Here is a 16813-nt window from a genome sequence, read left to right as displayed (position 1 = left end):
CTGGATTTGCCATTCTTTCATGTAAGAAAGAAGAGATTAGGGGTGTGATAATCAGTGGTAGCCTTAGATATAGCAACTGTGAAATAAAGAAATTAAAGATCTTGCCAGGGATGAGGAAGGAGGGTAGTCAGGTACAAACCCTGGACTTTAGACAAGCAGAGTTTGGCTTATTCAGGGAACTGGTAGGTGTGATTCCTTGAGAAACAGCTCTGAAGGGCAAAGTGGCTCAAGGAAGCTGGGAGGTCTTTAAGGACCTTTAAGAGCAGCCTGTTTTAAATGCAGGAAAATGAGCAGATTTATGAAGAGCCAAGAATAGGGTAATCACAGTGGTGGTCCCAACATCAAAAGGCAATGCACAAGAAGTAAGCAGGGACAGGCTACAAAGGAGGAGTTTAGAAGCATTGCCTGGGCATGCAGGGAATGGTATCAGCAAAGTCAAAGCTCAGCTGTAGTTGAGATCTTCAAGGGACATCAAGGACAAGAAAAGCTTCTACTATTGCAATAGTAACAAAGGCTGACCAAGGAAAATGTGTACTCCATGCTGAGTGGGCTGGGTGATCCAGTGATCACAGAGACAATAAGTCTGAAGCACTCAAAGCCTTCTTTGTTCAGTCTGCACTAATGATGCCTCCATGCCCTGTGATCAGTGAATACATCCAAGAGGAACAGGCGACAGTGGACAGGGATAGGGCCAGGGATTAGTTGAGGAAACTTGACCTGTACAGCTCCATGATATCCAACAGATATGCATCTGAGGGAGCTGAGAGAGCTGGCCAATGTCCTTTCAAGGCTGCTCTCTCATACATAATAGTCTTGTATTCAGGTTGGGACATTTTGGTCTAAACGGGCTGACAGCCATGTGGGCGGATGATGAGGCTGAGCAGGTGGCTAATGGTTGCTCTTGGCCATGAAGATACTGACATCACAGTGCTGCAGGGATGTGTCATATGTGTCATAGCAGCTGTTCAGTCCAGCATCTTTGCCACTGGAGGAGGCAGTGCAGTGCTTGCTTATAAAATCTACAGATGACACCAATCACTGCGTGGGGAAACCAGTTTATATGCTTGTGGGCATGCTGGAGGAATGAACCAACAAGAACTTTATGAAAGTCAACTAGGTCAAATGTTCTTCCTTGAGAAAGAGGAGTGCTACCTGGCTGAGAAGCAGCACTGCTGGAAAGGCCCTGGAGGCACTGGTGGACAGTGAGCTCAGTGCGAGCAAGGAGGTATGCCTTGTCAGCAAAGATGATTATCAGGGTCGAGAGCTCTGTGGCCGGGAGCACAGCCAAGAGATTGAGGGACTCGATTACCCCTCTTTGCTCCGTATTCGTTAGCTCAGTGCTAGAGCACTGTGTCTAGTTTTAGGATCCTGAATTCAAGAAAAACATTGGCAAACTGGACTGAGGACAGTGGATGATTGTCAGGTTGATTGAATGACTGGATCAGCACATGAGGAAAGACTGAGACAACTGGCCTTGTTCAGGCTGACGGATGGCTCTGAGGGGAACCTAGCAACAGCAATGGCTTGCCCAGTCCCAAGAGAGGAGGACCAAGAACATGGATTGCTTCTGCCATTTTACTGGACTGTTACTGGCCCCATGGTAGCCAGTCAGAAATCCTCCTCAAACCACTCTCTCTTAGAGGCCATAGGGTGGCACAGTTATGATTTATAAGGAGTGTCAGCCCTTGGCTGTCTTTTTTGACCGTAGAAGCCTCAGTGTTAGAGACACTTTTGTCAAGCTATAGGCTAAAATTTCTTAGCAGGGAAACTGTCCAGTAGCTGCCAAGTCAGACTTCAGTCATTGCCACTTAAGATAAAAAATCTGGTTCTCAACAATACCTGTGAAATGTGTGGGTTATGTCCATCTGCCATAGGTAGTAAAAAAGGCTAAGGATCAAACTGAGCTTGTCGGACTTGGGGGAGTAAGAGGTCTTGGATTTTGTTACCTGTCTCAAAGACAGAAATTCTAGGGTAGTCTAATTCTCAAGAAGTTGCCAAATCTCTATTTATTAGTGACTTCTTTTTTTTCTTAATTAAGATTGCTGAAACCCTTTTGTTTGTCCTGCTTAGACAGTGAAGAATGCAGCTCCAATTGTTCCTGCCTGAAATAGATCTAATTTTATTTATTGGGTTTTTTCTGGGATATTGGAGGTGCACAGCAATAGGACCTGTGAAAGTTTTGCAGGCCAGCTGTTGTATAAAACAGGTTCAAATTACATCAGCTTGCTCAGGACCTTGTCCAGACAGGTTCTGAATACCTCCAGCCAAGGATGGACACTCCAGAGCATTTCTTGGCAGCCTGTTTCAAGGTTTTGATACCATGATGCGTTTTGTTTGTTTTGTCAGAGGTTTTTTTTACAAACCAGTTCTTATAGGGAATGAATTGCCCATGCTGCAGTGAGTTTCTGTTGCCTCTCACGCTAATCTCATGCGCCTCCAAGGGGAGGCTGGCCCTCTCTGTGCTTCACCAGTCCACGTGGCCGTCACCCTCTCCCAGGTGATCTCCTTTTCCCTTTTCTTCTCCAGGCTGGAGAAGCTCTTGCAGCTTCTCCTGGCAGGTCTGTGCTCCAGCCCCCAGCATCCTACTGAGCCTCTGCGGGCCTCGCTCCAGGGTGTCACATCTCTGTGGTCCTGTGCCCACCAGTCCAGATCCAGTTTCACCAGCGTGGAGTAGCAAGCAAGGGCCTCTTTCCTGGGCTTGATGGCAAAACCTGTGCTAATAGAGCCCCTTTTGCAGCTGACCTTTGCTATGGCTGCCTTACCCCTCAGACTCCTTCTGCACTGTTGTCTGTCCCTCAGGGTGCCCAAGCCCTCTCCTGCCAACCTGTTTTCTACCCCACTGATGCCCACCTGTCCCCCTGCACGGTGTGATTCTCTGCCAGGAGCAGAGCTTTTCCTGTGCTGAACTTTACCGTGCTGAAGTGCCGTCCCGTTTCTGCAGCCTGTCAGGGTCCCTCTGCACAGCCCTGCTGCCCTGCCTGACTTGGGCTCGGGACTCTGAGAGGCCTGAGGACAGGACTCAGCCAGGAGCAATGCTGCCAAAGACAATGTGGAGCCTTCTCTGTGGCTTTAGACATGAGCGGCAGAACCAGACCCGGACCTGGGTTTTTCTCTAGCTTTCCTTCTGCTGCTCACCTTCTTGCAGAAGGCTTCCTCATTGCTTTCCCCAGCCTGCTGACTGCTGTCGTTGCCTTCCAAGATGTCGTGCTGTGACAGCCATAGAAGCTATCCAAAGATGTTGTTTGTATCCCAGAATTTGTAGTGTTGCAGCTGTTCCTTGGTCTCTGATTCTGTCTCACAAGCCTTGCACATCTGTTTACAGGCAGGTGTAGTGGGGCCCCCACACTATCTCCCATCATGGCATTCCTTCCACACTGTCCTCACTGCCCCCACTTGCAAGTTGACCATTTTTTTTGCCACCACTCATAAAAAATCTTGTGGAAATCAAGGATAAAAATGCATAATTTAGTAACAATTGCTTTTTACTAATATTTAAAAATTTGAAATGTTTGAATTTTCATAATAGAAAGATAACTCCAGCCTCAAGAAAGACTCTGTCTTACTAATGTTAATAGTAATCTCTTCCAGTTATCCATGGAATTCTAAGATAAACTATAGCTACATATGTTCAAAACCTTGGCTGACGAGATGCTGGTTCTGCTAGGTGCTTTCTGGAGTTTCTTCAAGAAACTTCTTCATTCTGGCCTTTCTAGGTAAAGGCCAGAATGGAGAATTTAAGTATTGAAACACTCTTTTTGTATCTATAGTTAGAACTTCAGTAGAAGAGTGTAGACCTGCACGGAGCTATGAACTTTTCCGTTAGGGCAAGCCATGCAAGAGATGGAACTAGGCAGGCTGCACAGATCCTTATCACATAGGCACTATCATGCCTCCAAAAGATTATTCCAGTAGTAGGGTGAGAAAGCAAAAGACTGAGAGCTGCCAAAACTGGCCTGAGTGAGCCTTTGATCTTACCCAAAATCCCATCTTTGCTGTGACCATAACACATCCCTAGAGAAGAATACAAACACAGCAAGTACAATTCTTCTCTCCAATGCTCTCCCAACCTGCGGCCATTTGCAGTTCCAGGACTTAGATGCAGTTTTGTCTTTGGCTGATTTTAAAGTGTTTGTGCTTTTTAGCATCTTATAATATTTAACATCCAGTTTGGTTATAGGAATGGAATAGGAAATAACCCTTTCACTTTCATATGATAAAAGATGTAAAAGTGTGGAATAAAAATAGTTATTGAAGGTTTCTGCTGTTTCTACGAACTTCCTAGAAATTTTATTAGATCCTGGGTCTAGTACCCAGGTCTTGAACCAGCCAGAAAGATTGTATCACCTGCGTTGTAAAGGCTGGATCCTAAGGACTCTGTATGCCTTGCCCTGCTTCACCATGTGCCCGGGAGGGGGTTCACAAACTGACTCTGATGGAACTTGGCATTAAAGGTCAGAAACTACTTTCTCGGTCCAGAATTTTTAATTGACTGTAGCACACCATCATTAATTTCTTCAGGCAAGGAACTGAGGAATCTTTTCATCTGTGCAGAACAGGAAAAAAACATTGGGGTGTTTTGTTGTGTCCAAATATTTGCACTCACTGCCTCGCTGCCCTTACTCTGCAAGCTGTCGGTCAATTCCTTGATGTTTCCAGGGTAATGCTTGCTCTTCATGCTCATGTTTCTTTTATTATGCTGCTGATACTAACATTTTGAGAAAGCATATAAGCAGTTAAAAATATGATGGTTTGACTAAAGCTGAACAGAATTTTTGCTCTGTGGCTTCTGCTTTTCCAAAGTATCAGTCTTGCTGTAAGTAGAGCAGGTATTCTACCATCTCAAAACAAAAAGAGTTGGTTGAAAGAGACATTTATTTGGTAACCTTAGTCTATCTAAATACAGCAGGGAGAAATTGTTCATCTTCAGGCTGGAAAAGAAAATTATTAAAAAAGGTATGACAAGAACCTGTAAAACATATAGCAAAGGTGCCTAGGCAATGCCTTCCCACTGCTGCTCCAGCAGTGCAGGGAAATGGCATCAAATGAAACTCACTCGTGGCAGGTTCCAAATGAGAAAAAGGAGGTTCTTCCTCCCACATTGCCTAGTGAGGTTCTGGAACACTCTGCTTGGGCTGTTGCGGATACTAAAAGGCAGCAACTTTGCAACCTTGTCAGAGACACAATACTAGGAGAGCCGGCTATTGGCATGACCTCGTGCTATAGTTTCATGTCCTTGCAGAACACAGGGAACAGGTGCATGCCTGGTGTCTCTCACATAGGTGTTTGTGCCTTACACCAGATATAAACTGTAATTTTAACTGTAACTAATTCTGATTCTAAAGCAAAACATGAATACCAACTCACTATTAATTCCTGTGGGAATATTATAAGGTAAATATTTTAGTTAATAAGTGAAAGCTAGAGTGAATTTTGTAGAAATGGAAAAGGTAGTCTAATAGATCTATTTTAATTACTTACAGTATCTTTTTATGGTTTTCCTGCATGAGTTATTCCAAATTAAAAACCAACATTTTCATTTAAGGGTATACTTACCCATTTCTAAGCTCAGTTCATTAGGTCTTACTTCCAACCTACTTCATATCCCCTCCTCTGCTAACTTCCTTGTAAAAGAGAAAATAAAAAGGGGGTTTGTCGATAGAACTAATGTATCAAAATACCAATAAAAGTTGGCAGTGTCAAGTTGACACCTGGTGGCTGCTCATGTTGAAACTTTGACATGAAGGTTAATTTCACCTCAGCCAGGAAGATGTGCTGACAAAGGCAGGCATCCTATGTGGCAGCACTTTTCTAGTTTTGAACAGGACAAATTCACTGTACTTTGGATTGCTGAGGGTAGTCTCCTGGCTGCTGGTAGCTAAGCCTCACTCGAAGAAAACAGCCATGATTCAGGCTTTGTGGATTCAGGCAGGGTCTTACAGAATGCATTAGCCTCAGTTCTGTGCTCCTGCTCTTCAGTCTGTGCTTGTGCCATGCCGCTGAGACCTGCCGCACTGTCTGGGAGCTGCTGTCGGGGGGAGAACTCCTCTGGGCACGCCTGTCCAAGGGCCGGGAATGTGTCAGTGTTGCTGTTCTGGAACATGGCAGATTCGTGCTTCCAATGTTTGGATATTCCTTGCTTCCTTCTCAGATCCGGGAGCTGGTTCCTGAGTCCCAGGCCTACATGGATCTCTTGGCCTTTGAGCGCAAACTAGACCAGACCATTATGCGGAAGCGCGTGGATATTCAGGAAGCGCTGAAGAGGCCGATGAAGGTACGTTGTGAAAAAAGTGTAGATTGTGGCAGAGGAGGAAAATAATTCTTGTAGTAAATGGTGGAAGTACCTTTCAAGTAAAAGTCCCATTAGCAGAAATGCTTTGGAATGGGTTAGGCAGAGCTCCTAAGAGCGAACAGCTGGGAATCAGCATGCATAGAAAAGTGGTAGAGAAAATTCTACCACTCTACCAGCTCTAGCTTCTGAAAGTCTTTAATAAGGGGAATAATAGCCTAGGGATAAATAAAGGACAGATAAACACTGGTTTGGGAACTTTGTATTAAAATGATAACAAATGAGAAAATAAGAGATTAGAGGGGTGTGCTGAAGGTATGTATTACATTTCCAATTCAAATTTGGTCAAAAGTGGAACTTAACAGAACACACAATGGGAAGAATTACTTACAGAAGTTATTATTTGTGTAAGAAAATAATGGATGACATTTTCTCCAGTTTCTATTAGATAAAGTCCTGCTCTTCGCTCTTCCTAATATCCCACTGAAAAGGTCTGTTTCTGAGTCTGTTCATTGGACTCATGGAATAGTTTAGATAGGAGGAAACTGGAAGTTATCTAGTTCAACCTTCTGTTAAAAACAGGGTTGTCAAGGCCTTGTTGAGTGTTGAAAATCTGTAATGATGGAGGTTTCACATCCTTGTCAGGCAGTCTGTTACATTTTTTGCCCACTCTCATTGTGAAGAATTTCTTTTCATATCTCATTTAAGTTCTTGTGACTGTATTGGGTAGCTCATACTCTATTCCTCAAATAATTCCCATTGACTGAAGGGTTTTGTAGCTATATGTCTGCCGTGACATAAAGCTATCATTCTTGTCTGTACCACGGTGATGGGGGTCAGCCCAACAAAGTTCACTATTCTGTTGTCTTTGTCACTGTGCAGGTACCTGATAAAATGTAGAAGGCTTTTACCTCTTGGTGTTTTTTCAGTTGATATATGTGAAAGAGAAAAAAAAAAAAATTAAGTTCCATTAACACCTCCTAGACAGAAAGGAAACTGAATCCTGGATGGTCTAAATCATGAGTTCATTCTTAAAAAGTGTTGCACATAATAGATTGTACTCTCAGAAGAAATCATTTGTCTTACCTTCCTGATATGGGTTGAACACCATTCTTTTAAACTAGTTAGGAATCTGGCCGCATTTATAGGTGATTGAAAACTTTGACTTGAATTCATAAATCAGCAGGAAGTTATTTATTCTGTGGCAAACTCTTTAATGAGGGAATTAACAAGTGCACAAGGTCCTAGCTGTAAGCTGTGCTGTTGAGGTATTCAGTGTCTGGGGTAGGGAAGAGTGTAGGAGGCACAACACTCTACAGAAACTGTAGACAGAAAATTCTGTTTCCATCTAGGGCTTAGCAAACATGTTTTAAATATAATTTACTCAGTTAACATCTAGAGAATGATCAAACAGATGTTTTCCAAATTCGTGTATAGGTAGTCCTAGCATATAGGTATCAGACCTGTCAAAATAGGGCTAAACCTAGATAAACTTGGGTTTTTCTTAATGTTAAGTATTTCCATTTTATTATAGTTGCAGAACTGGTAACAGCAATAGAAGTTATCTCTGCATTTCCATCTCTTATCAAAACTCTTGTAATTTTGAAACACTTGCCTTAAACAGTGATTCTCAAACTGGAATTGTAATCCTAGGAGAAATATTAACTTGTCTAAAGTATGTGAAATTATGTAGGCGATATGCAGGATTTCTCAGAGTTATCAGCTGTAGTTGCAGTTACAGTGTTTGTCACGGTGATTGAGCTGTAGCTAGAAACAATTGTAGGGAACCACAGATTTATGGTCTAGTGCTGCTCAGGCTGGGGTTTTTTCTGTCTGAAGACTAACTATTCTGGGGAAATTTTAGGGATAATTGGTTAAAGCATTTTTTTTTTCGTGAAGACAGTGCATAAAATATGTTTGGCTTGTTGATCCTACTTGGATCTCCTAAGAACAGTTGCACTCTTGAACCAGATGACAGCTGTGGGATGGCTCAAGAAGTGAGGAGACCTGGGGTTTGGGCAGCTGTTGAAGGGGAAAATGGCCTTCCCCACCTGTCAGCTCCTTTGACTACTGTCAGCAGCCCTCTTCAGCTGCCAGCTTTTCCAGTTTAGATCTTGCCTTGGCAGTTTTCTGCTGGTTGGACACTGCTGTGTACTCTCGTCTTCTTCAGCCAGTCCTGCATTCTTGGATTGCATCTGTCATGAGAGTCTCAGAATTCCTTGTCTGCAGAGCAGCATTAGCAAGTGTCCTTGTACTGACTTCATGGAAGACCCACACGGCCAGAATTCCAGAAAAAAACTTTTAGGAGGTAGTCAGGCAGACAGAGCTGTTTGACAGATATAGCAAACTCCATGGCCTGAAGGAAACAGAAACCATACGCTCAACAGACCAGTAGCTGTCATTAAAAAATGAATTACTGAAAATCTATGCAGCTCTAAGACCATGGTGGTCTTTGGGAGTGGGATTTATTTAACTAAGTATAGACATAGCCATTTCATTAATTTACATGTGAGCTAGTCACTCATCTCCCTTCATGCTTGAGAGATTAAGCTGGTGTAGGCAGTGGTGGTCAGGGCACAGTTCTTCTCATACAGAAGTGGTATTATTATCTATAAAATAATACAGATAAATAACACTCTAAAAATGCTTGTTTCTCTCCATTGTGTAACCCTGAGATAGACAGTTGTCGCCATAACATAAGACTGAGATGATTTTCATCCCAAAGCCTGAATCGGAGTCTTCTGACTGAAAGTGGGATGTGACCATGTCACAAGCAGGGCTCCTACTCTAAGTCCTGGCACCACAGACAGTACTTTCATCTCACCCAAACCAGAGACTGTCATCCAGGGACTGTCATTCTTTTGCAATGAACTGATGTGAGACATTCAGTTTACCAGATACTTGTATAGTTGCAGTTTCCAAACTAAATGATCTGCTTCCAGGTTCTCCATTTTTAGGTGAAAAACAAGTAGTAGCGTCAGAACACCATCATAGTGTTCCTCTCCCTAATTTTGTGAATTGAGATTTTTTCCCCCACTTTCAGGTTTTAAGATGACTGAGGAATTGATATTGGATTGTTGCCAGAAGCAATTTGGTTTTTTTTCTGAAACACTTGTCTTGTGGCATAATTCTATGTGTTCTGCTTTTTGCATTATGAGATAAGGGAAGTGCGAACACCTTACCTCATTTAATCAGTCAGTGTTTTAGATATGTCTTTCAGGTTGTTTAATGTTCTCTTTTCTCAGGTAAAAAATTCATTCCTCCCAATCACTGTGGAAAAATGATTTTTTTAGTGCGCCTGTCTTCTTCTTATTACCTGTCACTATACAACTCCTCATTCTCTCCTGAGGAAGTACAATATACAACTATGAAATAAGCTGCTACAGCTGATTTTGTAGACTATTGTGCATACAAAATTCTGTTTTATTCCTCTGTAGTATTTGCTTCACCTTTTTTTGAGTTTTGTTGTTGTTTACACTTTTATAGAACTGTCTGCAAGTGTTTTTCATGTGTTGGTGAAATTTTGAACTCAGTAAGTATTGTCTCATTCCTTTTTATTATTCATGATACTTGTGTAGTCTACTAAGGCACTGATTTTTCTGCTTTGGGTTGGCCATTTTTAAGTTCATGTCCATTTTTTGTTCAGGAGTTGCCTAATTAATTTTGTTTCCTCTACAGATTTTGACGTATCTTGTTGACGCTCTGAGCGAGATGCCTCTATATTCCAGCTCCGATATGGATATTCTTAATTTAATTTGGGTATTTTATAATGCTCAGACAGTGGTCATTGTTTTTTCTGTCTCCTGATTTTTAGTTTCCATGCTACCACTGCTCATTTTGCTTTCTGAGTTTGTTTTTTTTTTTTTTTGTGCATTATTTTTTTTTGTTTTTGTTTGTTTGTTTGTTTGGGGTTTTTTGGGGGGTTTTTTGTTTGTTTTTTGTTTTTTGTTTTTTGTTTTTTTTTCTGTGAGATCAGGAAACAGTTACTGTATATGCAAAAGTGGAAACACAGATTTTAATCTTTTCTGTGCTTTCTGCTTGAGGTTTTTATGCTATGTTGAGGTTCATAGAAATTCACCCTTAAGATATACTTAGAAAGCTCTTAACACAATACTACTTACAAGATTGGCAGATTTTCTTGAGTCAGTTAGCAGTAGACTATCTGCTAATAACTTTGTTCATTTGTTTAAAATCCCAAGCACAACTTCCCTGGAAGTGTCCGGGAGGTTTTGGGTCCAGCCTGAGAGTTCATTGAAGGAAACTAACTTGAGCAGTTGATGGAGATTTGTCTGGGGGATAGCACACAGATCATGGGATCATCAGATACTTAACTTTCTGATTCGACTTGTTAGGGATTCAATACTAATGGAAACTGAAAAAAAAAAAGTAACACTGTAAACCAGGGAAGGTTTTCTGAAGGAATTGACAGAGTTCCAGCATTTCACCCATTTACTTGAACTTAAAGCTGTATTGATTTGTGTGAAGATGACATCAGAGAACTTGAAGAAAGAGCAAGCTGTAGGTGTGCTGCCCCACCCTTCCTGTCAGCCTCCCGTTCAGATCTGTGTGATTTCACGTGAGCTCACCCAGCAGCTGTGCTGAGACCTTTGCAGGAGTTCATTGCTGACATGACCGCTCATCTGTTACATATGATTACTTTATTCCTTTTCGTTTTCTCAAGGAGAAATTGTACGTGAAATACAAGGGGTTTAGGGGAAGACTTTTCATTTTAATGTGACTGCTATTTAAAGTTCCTTTTGCTGAAGTTGAGTCAAAGATCAGTGTCTTACTATAAGAGAGCAAAGGGATCAAGCATTTACTGATTTTTGGACAAGAGATTATTTGATTCACAATGTTGATCAAGTCTCTGTGAAGTTCCCCGTGCTTAGCTTTGCCTTTTTGGGTGGTAAAGTTCTTGTGTGTCTGAAGAGATGAAATGTGATGCTTTCTTTTTGCCCTACAGCTGTAAGTCTTCTCTTTAGTTTTTGCTCCCAGCTACTGAGAATCCTTTGGTTGCTTACTCTTCTGTTCTCTGAGAATCCACCATACAGAGAGGAGAGCAGATTTTAGGTCTGTGTGATAAAGCACCAGGCTAAGAAATCTGCAGAACTTATTGAAGGGCAGTGGCTTCTTGCCACTGCTTTATTTAAGCTGCAAACCAATCAAGTTGCTCATAAATTTTATCATTTCCTGCCTGGAGGAGATGGAGTTGCTCAACTGGAGACGGAAGGATATGTCATTCTGAGAGCCTTCTGGATATTAACTTGACATTGTTGTGGAACACAGGGATACTGAGAGTGAACCAAATGCAGTGGTTTTTAGTGTGTATCAGCAGCTGAAGAGGCTTTATGGCCTGTACTCTAAAATCCCACCAAGCACCATGTTGGTATCTTTCTTTCTTGAGCTCAGTTTTGACTGTATCTCATCTCTGAACTGGTGTCTTCCAAGACTGGACATCCCTATGATAGCAGTATAGCTGTGCATGCTGGAGTTGTTGCTGGATCGATCCCTTCACGTAGGATTCATACTGTACTCTTGGGTCTCTGCTAAGGGTCTTGCTTTGCAGGCTCGATGGTAGTGTGAATCAGCTGCCAGGAGAATAGTCACAGTAGGAGAGAAGGAGCTTAAGGGTCCAAAGTAACTGTTCCTGGCTGTAGAGCCACAGTTCTGAAATTTTGCTAGGGATTTCTAAATTTATTTTCTTTAAATTTCACTGCACAAAGTAGGCATTACCACTGTTGGTAATAACGGTATGTAGGGCAAGTTCAAGAGCCATTGTCTAGTTCCTGGAAGAGGAGACAGCCTCCCAAGATGTCTGGGAGCAGAATCGTTCCCAGGTAGCTCTTACAAGGAGCCAGTGGTGCTGGCAACACTAGATGTCTGTAAGTAAAAGCCTGCTTGTGTATGTAGGTACAGTTCTGCAAGTAATCCAGGTGGGGATAAAATTTAGGAATGGTGCATAAAATATCCAGGGTGATTTGAAGAGTTTTGAGTTTAGAAATGTGAAGTCCTTCACAAATCCACCACACTATAATAGAGTTTTGGGGTCCATAAAATAATTATATTATGAAATAGCACTTTGGCAACAGAAATCCTGTGGGAAAGGATGGAGAAAACATGGATTCACAAGAATGGTTTTTCTGTTAATCTGCATGTTCTTACCTGTGTAAACCTATCATTTTCTGCACTGATGGCACTTTGGAAAATCCTGTTCCCTGTCAGAGCATACTGTTGACACTCCATTTCTATCAAACTTCTCTGTCACTGTCTTCTCCAGATTTGGCAAAATGCAGTAATTTTCCTGTTCCTCTTCAGCCATACATCTCTGCCTTCCCCATTCCTCTATGCAAGATTATGCTGTATAATCTGCTGTATGTTACTCGTTCTCTCCTATGTATGTATAAGCTTTATAAAATTGCTCCTTTCTTACATTGTTTTGTTGGCATTAACTTGACAACTGTAGCCTTTTTGACATTGTGTTCTACATAGGTATTGGAGATTAGAGTCCCAAAGTAATTTTTGGTAACAATCTTTTCTGGAATCCCTGCATCAGACTTAATAGCTGGGTTTTCCACATGATGCATGGAAGGAACGGCACTGAGAAATAATACAGCCATAAGCCATTATAGTGGCCAGGAAACTTCAGGTGGTCTGTAAAAATGACAATGTATTAGCATGAATGTATCTCTGACAGACTTGAGTATCTGGGTTAGGGATGAAGCAGGGTGCCTTCCTTCACTCAGGTCTCCCAGCAAGCTGGAGCTGCAGCATGTTTGCTCAGGGTGAAGGCAGGTGGGGTGAAGAGGAGGGTAAGGCAGCCGGTGTGTGTGTGTCGGTGTGTTCAGGTGTGTCTGCAGGAGGATTGTTACTGGATGCTGCATGATGGTAGAATGCAGATGGGCAGAGATGTGCCCGGCAGGTAGTTTGCAGCATGAGCTGTATTTGTGACTGCCATTTACAAATCTGAACTGATGCAACTAAGAAGGACATTTGTGTTGCAATAGAGCTGCAACTGAATTTAGCAATCTAGGTTGAAGCCAGAAAGGACATAATATCATGCTTTATTCACAATGATTTCTCAGATATCTAATCCAGATGTATGGGATTCTTAGGCATGGCAATCTCCTGTCTTCCTCCATTTACAGTGAATTTCAGCATGTTTGTATATCCAGGAGTTTTTGAAAGGAATTTTCAGATTCAGCTCTTCAGTGCATTTTCGTACATGTAACAGAATCTTAAATTCTAATACAACCGGTGCAGCAGTACAAAACATGGAGATTCCCTATTAAATGTGTAATTATCACCTTTTCTGCAGCTTCCTCAGATCCTGAACTTAAACTGGATATGTACTTTCCCCTTGTCTTTGTGCATAACAGCAAAAGCGGAAACTGAGACTTTACATCTCCAACACGTTTAATCCTGCAAAATCAGACGCTGATGACTCTGATGGCAGCATTGCTTCGTGGGAGCTGCGCGTGGAGGGGAAGCTCCTGGATGATGTATGACTTATCTCTGCTTCATTGGGGCTGGCAGGATCTAAAGATTATCCTTTGGGGTGGTAGGTTTTACTGGGGACATCAGCTGAGACAAAACATGTCTGAATGGCACTGTTGACTTGTTGCTGCTGGGAAGGCACTGTGCCCAACCCAAGTGAAGGTAAAGGCCCTAGTGGGAATGTTGGAGAGTGCAGCAGAAAACGAGGCAGACATAAGGACAGGACAGGTAGGAGGAAGTGGAGAGAAGAGGGCTGAGATTAATCCCTTTTAAAGAGATGGCAGGGTTCAGATTACAACAGGTGTGGTAATTCTGGCCTACAGTGGGCGTTGCCTCTTGTGAAGAGCAGGATAACAAGGAAAAGGCACTACTTCATATTCCTAGGGGGTACAACACAATGTATGAATGGTTAGAGCAAGGATGGGAGAAACATTTTACCATTATGAAGTCCTCAGAAGCCTCAGTGGTGGATTTAGCTGTCCTTGGGGAAGGCTGGACTTTCCTAATAAAGGCGTCATCTATTTGAATACACTTCACAAGTAAGTATTTATAGGCTAAACAGGTAGAGAACATGCATGCATGGAGAGGGCAAGGCTTTCAGTCTGTCTGGAGGTAACCGTACGTGAATCAGAGTCTTGCTGGAGGAGGAAGTTGTTTTAAAGTGCAGCATCTGGGAATTGATGTTAGACAAATTCAGTTAAGAAATGAGGGCATAAATTTCAATAAAGAAAGAGATTCTTTATTGGAACAATACAGCTTTTCAATTACCAGCATTTTTTAATAAAATATTATCTCCATTAAATATAAAGAAATAAATTGGAATCCTGTGGCCTGTATTCTGTGGAGAGTCAGGTAATCACACACCTTCTAGTTTTTAATATAGACAGTGTGAGCTGTGCAGTAAACAACAAATACTGATAATTAAATGAAAATAAAAAACTTAAAAGGAAATAGATTTGATTAGTGTATAACCAGTCTGCAAAATTTCCTGTAATCTGATAAATCAGACCAAGAAATTAGCATTCATCAAAAAAACCCCAGGCTGTTAAAAAGAAAGGTATACAGAGGACTTAGGATCATAGAATGGTTTGGGTTGGAAGGGATCTTTAATACCATCTCATTCCATCCCACTGCCCTATACAGGGACACCCTTCCACTAGCCCGTGTTGCTCAAAGCCCCATCCAGTCTGGCCTGGAACACTTCCAGGGATAGGGCAGCCACAGCTTCTGTGGGCAACCTGTGCCTCACCACCCTCTAAGTAAAAAATGTCCTTCCTAAGACCAGTCCAAACCTACAATCTTTCATTAAAACCATTTCCCCTCACCCTGTCACTACAGACCTTGGTAAAAAAGTCTCCCTTGATCTTTCTTACAAGCCCCCTTTAAATACTCCCTGCAACCCATGCTTCTCTGGGCTGAACAACCCCACCTCTCTCAACCTGTCCTCACAGGTGAGGTGCTCCAGTCCTGAGATAATTTTCATGGCCATTCTCTGGACCTGTCTCATGGATGCCATGTTCACCTTACAGGCCAGTCCTTTTCAATAACATTAAGAGTCAAGGAAATCTTCCCTAAAATGTGCACTCTTCCACTACTGTAGAGATTTTTGCATCTTATCCTGTTTTTGTCAGAGGGAGAACTCAATTAGATTGATCACACTTGTGGTTTACATAGGATTTAATGTTCAAGACAGACTGAGAAGTCTAGGACACAAGCTAATAAATGCAGCCTTATACATGTCTGGTTCTTCTGCTTGTACAGCTCAGCAAACAGAAACGGAAGTTTTCATCTTTTTTTAAGAGTTTGGTTATTGAACTGGACAAAGATCTTTATGGACCTGACAATCATCTTGTGGAGGTGAGAAGGCTGTGCACCCTTTGCGTACAAACCAGTTACTGGCACAGATAAAACACTTGGCGCCTGTTGCCTCCCTTGTTAAAGGGACTTTGCATTCATTATCTCATTTAAAGTATTTTCAAAGTTTTCAAAATTTCATTATCCTTAAGAATGTTTGCTAAAGGATTCTCCTCTAAAAATATAGATGACTTAGTGCTGCAGTGCACATCTTAGAACAGAATGTATGAAAAGATGAAAATATTGTGCACATTTCTCCTAACAAGTAAAGTATGTTAACAGCAGAGCAGATTCTGCACTAAAGCTGAATTGAAATGACTGGGAGCAGGGGGAGGGGGGGCGGTGTGGTTTGGTTTTGTTGTTGTCGGGTTTCTTTTTTTAGATTTCCAGATCTTCAGAAAGCTTGCACTTGTCTGATTCTGGTATGGTATTCTGCTCAAGATGCACCTCCATGGACATCAGTGAAAAAAAGACCAACAATTTTGGTTTTCCCTTTGTTAGTGGCACAGAACTCCCACGACCCAGGAAACGGATGGCTTCCAGGTGAAGAGACCTGGGGATGTCAGCGTGCGATGCACATTACTCCTCATGTTGGACTACCAGGTCAGTGCACTGCTTTTAGCCTGGAACATACAGCCACTGGGAACCTAGTGCAACAGAACAAATTCATCTTGTCGCACACCTCAAAACCCAATATACTTGTACTTGAGTGTCACATGGTCCATTGAAGTTAGAATGATACTAAATGGACTGATTATTTAAAATTTAAAGGGGACAAATCAAGTGAATTTCTAATATAGTCTAGCAAAATATTGGTCTTGGCATTATGTTAATTAGTATTTTTATTGCCCATCTGCAGAAAAAATATGCATTTTCTCCTCTAGCTTCTTAGAGAATAGTCAGATAAGTTGTACGCAAGTTATGCGTGTGGTTCTTTAAAAAAAATTCAGAGGAGAAGCTTTTGCTAGTGATGCCTGAAGTAGCTGCGTAGTTGTGGCAGCCTTACCTTGGCACAAACGATGGATACTGCAGTTGTGGAGCTCACTAGGCTGACTGAAACCGTCCCCGGAAGAAATGTTGCTGCCTTAAGGAAGCTGTTAACTGTTGAACTCCACTGCTGCGAGTAGATGGGATCCCTCTTTTCAGTGACAGTTCAGGCTCAGATGCATTTTGATGGTG

The 16813-nt window shown here is 42.0% G+C and overlaps 1 protein-coding gene across 6 annotated transcripts in view; it reads left to right on the top strand.

The window, feature by feature from the left end:
- SMARCD3 (SWI/SNF related, matrix associated, actin dependent regulator of chromatin, subfamily d, member 3) overlaps window positions 1-16813 on the top strand; it is an 84833-nt gene that overhangs the window by 49975 nt on the left and 18045 nt on the right. For all 6 annotated transcript variants that reach the window (XM_053999654.1, XM_053999662.1, XM_053999644.1 and 3 more), the window contains 4 exons: window positions 6149-6271; window positions 13663-13785; window positions 15542-15637; window positions 16136-16237. In XM_053999654.1, the coding sequence (XP_053855629.1) occupies window positions 6149-6271; window positions 13663-13785; window positions 15542-15637; window positions 16136-16237 (444 nt within the window). The remainder of the gene's footprint in view (window positions 1-6148; window positions 6272-13662; window positions 13786-15541; window positions 15638-16135; window positions 16238-16813) is intronic.

The sequence above is a fragment of the Vidua macroura genome, chromosome 1, assembly GCF_024509145.1.
Source record: "Vidua macroura isolate BioBank_ID:100142 chromosome 1, ASM2450914v1, whole genome shotgun sequence".
Taxonomy (NCBI): domain Eukaryota; kingdom Metazoa; phylum Chordata; class Aves; order Passeriformes; family Viduidae; genus Vidua; species Vidua macroura.
Note: the sequence above shows the minus strand (reverse complement) of the source record. Positions and strands in the feature narration are given on the sequence as shown.